At 57.4% G+C, this 9,291-nt stretch overlaps 2 protein-coding genes across 2 annotated transcripts; one reads left to right on the top strand and one right to left on the bottom strand.

The window, feature by feature from the left end:
- Positions 1-1,468: 1,468 nt before the first annotated feature.
- NCLIV_000250 (putative ribosomal protein L20) lies at positions 1,469-1,834 on the top strand (the record flags this gene model as incomplete). The annotated part of the gene is made up of 1 exon (XM_003879513.1): positions 1,469-1,834. The coding sequence occupies one exon, from the start codon at positions 1,469-1,471 to the stop codon at positions 1,832-1,834; it is 366 nt and encodes a 121-aa protein (XP_003879562.1).
- A 1,611-nt stretch (positions 1,835-3,445) lies between these two features.
- NCLIV_000240 (putative WW domain containing protein) lies at positions 3,446-5,356 on the bottom strand (the record flags this gene model as incomplete). The annotated part of the gene is made up of 1 exon (XM_003879512.1): positions 3,446-5,356. One exon carries the CDS (start codon positions 5,354-5,356, stop codon positions 3,446-3,448), a length of 1,911 nt encoding a protein of 636 aa, XP_003879561.1.
- Positions 5,357-9,291: the final 3,935 nt, after the last annotated feature.

Genomic DNA, 9,291 nt, shown 5'->3' with positions numbered 1-9,291 from the left:
CCTCTGTTTTCTCTCCTCCTCTCTCCTCGTTTTCTGCTCTCCTTTTTCTCTCGTGCGACTCTCTCTTCTTCTCTCCTCGGTGTCTTAGCTGTTTTCAGTGTGGCGAGCGTCGCAACCTCTCTTCCGCGTCTCATGGAGATCGCGAGAGACAGGAGAGCACGAGGAAGTCGCCTCCGGTCCGAAGGGATGACAAAGAAATGCAAAGTGCACAGCGAGAGAAAAGAGAAAACTCTGGAGAACCGCCGCTCAATGCCCTCTGGCGCCTCCACGAGTGCGACGTACTCGTCACCTTTCGCCACGAGAAAAATGTGCGCGAAAGACAACACACAGCGCGCGCTGTTTGCTCTCTGCGTGCGTTGCAACAAACAGGTGCACTGTACGTCTCGGCTAATAGCCGGCGACGCCCGCTCTGGGCGCCAGTGTGCGCAAAGACGGCCCGCATGCAGCCTGAAAAGGGAGTGTCTCCGCGTTTTTCCGGCTGCGAGTTCGCTCCAATTACCTTTGTCTCCCTTTGATCTCCATCTCCCAGCGAGACGGCGTGCTCGAGACACGGGAAGGAAGCAGGGGTGCGTGGTTAACGAAGCCCAGAAAAGAAGAAGACGTGTCTCCACTTTCGTGCCGCCTTCGCTGCCACAAAAAAGGCGAGAGGAGCGCCTTTCTTCCATCGCGACCGGCTGTTTCTCGGCGTGAATCAGGAGAGAGCCGGTGCGGCAACGCGACGACAGACAAAGCGAGGTGTAAGTACACCCCTCACAAAGAGGCGTTCGAATGCGCGGCCCCGACGGTGTCTTGGCTGTCTCGTTTTTCCCGGGCGTCCCGGCCGCCGCACATGCCTCTGTAAACTTTCCGTCTCAGAGCAGCTCGGCTGTTTCTTGACATCGCCAGCAATCTCGTGTGCGTCGTCCGACACTCCTCTCTCGTTTCCTTTCGGTCTCCTCCGTACCCTTTTTGTGACTTGTTTGTCCCATCTGTGTCTCTTTGTCCCCTCGCGTGTCTCCGCTCCCCTCGCACTTCTTCTTTTGTGGCCTCTCTCCGCCTTCCTTCTCTCGCGACTGCCTTCTCTGCGGATGTATCGTTGCCGCTCTCTCTCGGTCATGCTTCAGCTGTTCTTTTTCTCGCTTTGTTTCTCGGCACCCACGCTCGCCTCTCCCCTCGGTGCGTCTTTCCGCGCAGAAGAGTCGTCCTGTCAGCGGAGACAGAAAAGGACCGCAGGCCTGGAAAGAAAGATCCGGCCCCCTCGCAGAACGGAATCGCTCTTTTGTCTGATCTCTCCTCCGTATCGTCGTCGTTCGTTGTCTCTCGCGGACTTCTTCCCGTCACCCTCGCCTCTCCGTCTTTTCTTCCGGCTCCGGTGTGCCTCCTCTTTGTCGCCTCTGAAAGGGCACAGCGTCTCGCTTCTGTTGCCTCGTCCTCCCCGCTCCCTTTTCTCCCTTTTTCCGTCCTCGTCCTTTCTTCTTTCGTCCGCAGCATGCAGATCCCGCGGGACATTATTTTCGAGGTGGTTCGCGGCTTTCGCGGCAGATCGCGGAACTGCATCAAGATCGCTCGCGTGCGCGCGATGAAGGCGCTGCTTTACTCGTATATAATGCGCAGACAGCGTCAGAGGCGGTACCGCGTGTTCTGGATTGGCCGCATCAACGCCGCAGGCCGCGAGTGGAGTTTTCCCTACGCCTGGCTGTCGACGAGTCTCTGGAGACAAAACATCTGGTTGGACCGCAAGATGCTGGCCAACCTCGCTGAAACCGAGCCTGCTTCCTTCCGCGCCCTCGTGAACGAAGGAAAAAACGTCTTCTTTTGGAGCCCCGACAAAGTGCGAAACATCCACGACCTGTGAAACGCTCAACAGAAACCGGAGAGAAAAGAGGAAAGACAGAGAGGCGGGAAAGATATATATATATATATATATATATATTTACATATGTAGGGGGGAGAAGGAAATGGCAGTGAGAGGAGAAAACGAGGGACGTCGAGCTCACGCAAAGATGATGTGGGCGACTCCTTACCTGTAGTTGTCGTCACCATATAAAATGTGTATACACGTGTGGATGACGCTACGTTACCCGTATTCATGCATATATAAATATATATATATATATATATATTTATTCATTTGTGATGACGTGGTGCCGCATTGGATCTTGGTCTCATGAGTTTTCCAATGAGATCTCTTGCGTTCTGTTTTGCGCGAACGGGGCTGGGGAATTGAATTTTCTTCTTTCAGACAAGACGCTGAGAGCCATTGTCAATGCTTCACACTTTCCCAATCGGGGCGCATGCAGCAACGGACCCCCCACGCCCATCGCTGCATGGTCGCCTTCGTTTTGCTTTCTCGCCAAAGCTCGTGTCGCTCTCCAGCGTTTTTGCGGCAGTCTTGAGCGAAAGACGCAGCCGCAGAGACGAGATCCCTTTCCCGCGCTCTCCGTCCCTTTTTAGCCCTGAAAAACCTTCCTCCAACTACCGTCTTAACACCAAAGGCGACACACAAAAAAACGCATGCGCGGCCGCCGAACACGAGCACTCGTTTTCGATTCTTTCCTCGGTTCCTGCGGGTGCGACGAAAAGATTTCACACCTCTGTGTAGAAAGCGTATCCCGCGTCGACTTGTGTGCCTGCGGCGAGGCGACAAGCGGCGAACGCGCTTGTTTGCACGTTCTGCTCGCCACTGGGGTGAGAGCAAATTCGTTTCAGGATCCCTAGATCTGCGTATAGGCGACGACTCGGCACTTCTCTTCGACGAGAGACGGGTTCACGAACAAGGCCGGAAGACTCCAAGAGCCAGAAACAGAGAAAAGGGAAAGATGGAGAGAAAAAGAGAAAGAGAAAGGGAACCCAAAGAGAAAGAAAACTACAGAGAAGAGAGCAAGAGAGCGCGGAAGAGAAAGAGAGAGGAAGGGAAAGAGGGAGAGGAAGAGAGACGGACAGAGGGAGAGAAAGAGATAGAGAGAGAAAGAGACAGGAAGAGAAAGAGAGAGACGAACAGAGAGAGGGGGAGGAAGAAGAGGATAGAGAAGGAACAGCAGACGGAGACAGAGAAGGAAGACGGGCTGTTGCGTCAAATGCCACAGACGAGCCCCAACGAGACAGAGAAAGAGAGGGAGAAGAGAAAGTGGAAAGCCCTGGAGTCTGTAAGAGACAAGGTGCTGCGTCGAGACGAGGGTAGCGTGAGAGACGAGAACAGAACGGAGAGCCTCGGTTTCGGAAGAGAAGAGCAGCGAGTTGAAAGTGAGCGTGCAGAAAAGACGTCGCAGTGGAAGTATCGGGGACCCAGAAGAAACCGAGCAGCCTGCGTAGGGAAGGAAACGTCCTTAAAAGTCTGAGTCGAGCACTCAGACTTCGACACGCATCGGCCACAAGTGTACACAGACCTAGGCGGTAAACCCACGGTGAAATCCACCTGTGTATAAAAGACGTTTTTCGGACAGAAAAGCGCGCCCCCAGTGACATCTCATTCGGGGTCTTCCTTCCCCTCACTGTCTGTATTTTCCCTCTGCGCTTCTGGCCGTTTCGCCTCCGACCCTTCCTCGACTTGAACGCTCTCTTCGCTTTTAGCCTCCTTTCCGGTGTGTCCTCTCTCCCTTCCTTCTCCGCGCACACGTTTCTCCCTGTGCACACTCTCTTCTTCTTTCTCTTCCGTCTCGACTTCCATCTCCCCTGTTCGTCCCTGCTTTCCGAGTGTCTCTGTCTCTTCCGCCTCTCCTGGGAGTTGCGCGTCGGTCTCTCTCGCGTCTCGCGCCTCGCTCTGTCTCTTCCGTCCTGCGCTTCGGCCTCGTCTCTCGCCCCGCGCACCCTCCTCCCCGTTCTCTTCTTCCCCTTCGCCCTGCTCCGTCTCCCCCTCTCTTCCTTCTCTTCCTTCTTTTTCTTCTCTTCCTTCTTTTTCTTCTCTTTCTTCTCTTCCTTCTCTTCCTTCTTTTTCTTCTCTTCCTTCTTTTTCTTCTCTTCCTTCTTTTTCTTCTCGTTCTGCGTCTCTTGCTTCTTCGTCCGCAGTGCTCGCCGCAGGGGCCGTGCCTCCGGCGTCTCCGTCTCCGTTCCAGGATCTGTCTCCTGCCGCCTCGACCTCGCGCGAGCCTGTGGGCGGCTCTGAGGAGCCTGCGAAACTCAGCAGCACAAAGAGCAGCAGAATCACGGAGGCGAGCAGTCCCGCGACCGCTGCGACTCGCGCGCGCCGCCGCTCGGCCGCCAAGAGCGGCTTCAGGTGTACGTACAGAAACCGCGAGGCGGAAGCACCCGCAGCGCCCGCTGAGGTCCACCGCAGCGCGACGACTGAGCCGTGCTGGGGCAGCAGCCCGAGAAGGAGCAGACAGGCGGATCCTGCGCAGAGAGGCACGAGGGCGTAGCCTTGGAGGCAGAAAAGCTGATCGAAGCGCGGATCTGCGAAAGGAGACGCGCCAGCGTGCGTCTCCGAACCTCCGCCGCTCCCGCGTCTGTGCCTCTCCCACAGAAGGCCCAGCCACACGAGGAGTGGCGGCGCGAAGAGCGCGGCATAGACCGACCCGGCAGCCTGCGTCAAGTGCCGAACATCCGCCGCGAGACCCGCCGCAGCAAAGCGCGACGGCCAGAGGAGCAAAGGCAAGTTGCTGGACGCGAAGCACAGGAGGACGAGCGTAGTCGCGCACCAAAAGGGACCGTACGCGTCCGGCGAGTTCAAAAAGACGAGCGACGGGCGCGCAGTTAGGGGGGAGAGTGCGGCCAGAGTGGAAGTCGAAGACGCGAAGGAGTCCTTGTCGGCCGGCTCCGCGTTCTCGCCAGCGGCCGGAGCTGACGCTGGGTTCGTGCAGACGTCCTGCGTTTTCCAGGGGAGAAGCGCGAGCTTGAGACGCGTGAGAATGTCGTCAGTTGTGACGTCAAAGAGACGATGCAGGGCAGCCCGCGCGCCTTCGCAACACCCACAAAGACTCCACACCCCAGCCTGTCGGGGGCCACCGTCTCCGGCAGGCGCCGTGAGGCTTGGCCCGCGAGCGCCCGAGGCGAGACCTACAGCCCCGTCGAGGAGCGCGCCGCGTGTCTTTCCTGGGTCTGTACATACACGCGACTGGGGTTCGAGGCCTGTGTCGCTGAGAGACAAGAAGCCGCCCTGGTGCACGCTGCGCGGCGCGGCGCGCCCCGCCGAGAGGTCCACGGTGCTCGGCCCCGCCCCAGCGGGAGACGCCTGGGGCTCCAGAGACACGGTCGGAGGCGCGGGCGCGGCGGTCGGAGGCGCGGCAGTCGGCCGTTCCCACTGCGTGACGTTCAGGCGCGGGTTGTGGTAGTAGGGGACGCCGCGCGGGTCGCGGTACTCGTACCAGTCTGGGGGCAGTGGAGACAGCGCCGCGGGGGAAAGCCCCAGCGAGGCGTCCACGGAGGAGCCCTGAGACGTCATTTGGGCTCTCCCTCTCTCTCTGTTTCAGCGGGTGCACGCACACGGCGGACGTTTGCGAAAGAGGGGAGAGAGAAAAGGCGGGGCGCAGAAAGAGAGAGGAAGAGCAGGCGAGAAGATGGTGAGTGAAGGCGAGGAGGGGCGGGGGAGGCTGCGAGGCACGGCCCGACTGGAGCTTTTCTCCCGGGACGGGGCGTGCAGGGACAGGCGAGGAGAAGCGCGACCGCGGACAGCCGAAAAAAACGGAGGCGTCGCGCGGGGAAGACAAAACAGAAAAGATGGACGGGGGAACCGAGAGACAGCAGGCAGAGGAAGGAGACAGGGAGTCCGCAGACGAGGGGAGACGCCCGAGAGGCAGGAGAGAGAAACGCCGCGGCCTCGCGGCACCCTCTGGGAGGCGGACGAGCAGGGAACTACGTGGAAGGCAACGGACTGTTGAAGAGATATGCAAAAACGTAGATGGAGACGGCGACGCGGGAGATTTGTTCATCCAAGGACAGAGAGAGAGACGTGTATGGAGCGGTTGACGATGGCGTGTTTGAAGAAAAGACACACAAATCCAGACGATCGAGCTCGCGACAAGATTGAGAGGGCGACTGGCAGAGGCTAGAGATGCGACTCTGTGCATGCGAAGAGTGTCAACTTTCCACGAGCGATGTCAAGAAGGCTCTTGGGCTGTGACCTTTCGAGCTCTTCTCGCTTTTTCTCTGTTTCTCTCGCGCGTTTCTCTGCTAGATATCGCGAGGGGAAACTCTCAGCGGCCGCCAGGCAGAACTTCCCGCGGCGCGAGGCCTGGCCTTCCCCATCTTGGTCTCTGTGCGTTGATTTGTCTCGCTTTTTGCTCAGGAAAGAAAGAAAAAGTGGAGAGTTCCAGTTTCCTCTCAAAAAGGGATCTCCGGGAAGCAGAGGCGGACTCGCACAAGCTGGCGTGCGTCGAGCGACGGAAAACAGCGATTTGGAGACGGAAACTCGCAAGTGTAGACGCGTGTTTGTCGCGTCCGTCGAGTGAAGCGAAAAGGAAGAAAAAGCACGTCTGAGCGACCGAGAGACACCGGGCACAAAAGAGTTTCCCGCAGGAAGGTGTTCGCTTTTTGCGCAAAAGAACCCCGGATAAAAGAACACAGACGGCGCGCCGAATGCTGAGGTCCAAGGGAAAAAGAACGTGGTGCCTGCCAGCAAAACCGCAGTCCGTTTCCCGGCCGCTGGAGCAAAAACAAAACGGAGAAACTGTCAAAAGAAGGAGCACGGGCGCGGGCCGAAACTCTGGTCTTGCTGCGAGACAGTGAGAGAGTCTTGCGCCTGTGCTGCGCGGTGCGAAGGCACCGCTCTCCTGTTACACAGGCTGCGACGGAAGGGTCGTGCAGAGACGAAGAAGAATCACAAACGCCTCTGGATCTCTGTTGTCGCCTCCCCGGTTTGCAAAGGGAAAGCGGCGACTCAAATCCATTCTTTCCATCGGAAGTCCATGCGACGAGGCACAGAAAACCAAGATCGAGCACGCCGAGACACACAAAGATACCCGTGTACAGTCACCTAAGCGGATGAGTCGCACGAGTACGTATGCCGACAGGAACACACTTGCATGTTTATACACATACACACTCCCATGAACTTTTATATATGCAAATACACCAGCATACGCAAAATATACCACTTGACTAAACATTCATACGTCCATATATGCACACATGTGAATCGAGACGCCCGTAAACATGTCCATTTCTAATAGAAATACAGGCGTACACAGATCTACATTTTGACCTATCTATCGTATGTGTTCCAGTACCAGCCTACTGAAGTGGCATGTACCTACACATATATCTACCTATCTACATAGATATATACATATATTTGAATCAAAACCTACACATATACACGTGTGTGCATCCATGAGTTCTTTCTGACGTGTATCGATCCGCCTTCGTGAGGGTTTCGAATGCCGTTCCTTCAGTATGGGACTAGACCGCTCTTTCTCGCGTGACGCGTCCGCCCGTACTACTAAAAGACTGCCAGTGCAACTCTTGAGTACTAAAACCGTGTAAATAGATTCAGCAGCACTACAGTGTTCACCCTCACGGATTGAGTGTCCAGCACTACCTGGCGCTAGGCGGGGCAATCCGATATCAGTCGAATGTCTGCCCCAGCTGCGTTTTATCTCTGCGTTTCCATCTAAACCACCTCAATAAAAAGCCACCTTTCCGTTCAAACCACGATTTCTCTGCAGGCCGCCCCACTGGAATGTCGGGGAACTTGCACAGGGTCACGTAAGGCGGGGTGGCCGCGATAGAATTGCTTGAATGGGTTTCGCTCTTTCCATTCCCGACCCCCGTTCCCCCAGCGGGTTTTTCGGCCTGCTAAACACAGCGTAAAACATGTGCGGTTATCTGAGTGACAAAAACCCGGCCAGGCAGAAAGTGTGACGGGGTTTTGCGACGGTGTCTGTACACCTGTGAGAAGCGGCGGGACAGCCTCCGAGCGCGTTTTCTCTGGCTGCGCGCCTATATCACAACCGTTTGTTCCGCGTCACAAAGAGGGGGCGATTGCTCTGTCGCTCTGCACTCTGCTGCTGCTGCTGCTGCGCGACGCACGGCTTTCCTGAGGATTCCCCGCGAACGGTACGTTCCTGGAGGAACCATCATCTTTCAAATTCCCCGCGGTGACGCGCTCTCAAAAAAGGCGGGGAAGAACGACTGCCACTGGTCGACGTTCCGGCATATGCCTGTAGGCCGCGCCGAACGCACCGGACCGTGCGGGAAAGACGAGATCGGAAGAGACGACGCCGAGTGGCTGAGGTGACGCCGAGGAAACGCGCAGCGAAACTCTCGGCGTCGGGAGTGCGCAGCAGGCGGACGGCCAGGAAGAGGCTGTCTTCCTGGCCGAGGAGAACTGCGCTGCCCCCGACACACACGTACGTCGCGGAGAAAGTGTGTTCTCGAATTTTAAAAGTGCCTTGTCATTGTGTGCGTTCTGGTTTTTTGACGCGGTTGTGCGGTGGAGAACGCCCACTGCTCAGAGAGTGCGCAGTGCAGTACCGCGGCTGTTCCCGCACCCCGTTCTTTTCCCCCACGCCGTCCTCCTTCCCCACCGCCCGTTCTCTGTGTCTCTGCGCCTGCGATCTCGAGACGGGGTAATCTTCCGCTAGTTTGTGCTGTTGCTCGGGTCGGAGCGGGGCGGAGCATGCGACGCGGCTTCTCTGCACTCGTCGCTTCCTTTGTCAGAGTGCTGGAAGCATTTGTTCTTTTCCTCAAGTCAACGCGGGACGCGTTGATCTCTTTCGAGTGGTCCTGAAAACGCTCTTTCGAGAGGGGCTGGGGCCGTCTCGGCCACAACTGGGTGAGCATCGCAGGGGGGAAAGCGTGTGTCCCACCTCGGCGAATCTCTCTGCGATTTCTAGTCGCGCCGCCTTTTTCTCTTACAGTCTCCGCGGACCGGTTTCTCGCGCTCGCCTGTTCATGATTCAACAGGACAGGGCGGATCCGACGCTCCGAGAGCTGAGATTTTCTCCACTCCGGAAAACCCCGAGAGGCCGGAGAGCCAGAAAGGGAAAAAAGCACAGAGCCGAGAGATGCCCGAACGGTCTCTGTAAGCGTCGTCCCAAGTGACCCAGGAGGTCGAATCAGGTCTGATTTCCTGCATTTTCTCTTGCGAGAGGAGGCCGGCTGCTGGAGTCAGGGACGTTCCCCTCTCTGTCTGCGCGAGACTGTCGCGTCCTCTCCCCGCCACAGAATCCAGCGAAGACTGTGTGCCTAGACACATATTTGCGGAGCGCACAGGAAGTCGGTTCATTCGCCGCTTTGTCTCGTGATTGATCCGTCCCCCCCGTGCGTCTCCCAACAGTCCGGTTTTCCTTGCGAAAACGCGGGCGCGCGTTTCCCCGCGAAGGAGCGAGTGCGACTGCAGCCAGAGTCGGTGGCGGCGGCCCACGAACTCGAGACCGC

The sequence above is a fragment of the Neospora caninum genome, chromosome Ia (genome assembly GCF_000208865.1).
Source record: "Neospora caninum Liverpool complete genome, chromosome Ia".
Classification (NCBI taxonomy): domain Eukaryota; phylum Apicomplexa; class Conoidasida; order Eucoccidiorida; family Sarcocystidae; genus Neospora; species Neospora caninum.
The sequence above is the reverse complement of the archived record's forward strand: the minus strand, read 5'-3'. Positions and strand labels throughout refer to the sequence as shown.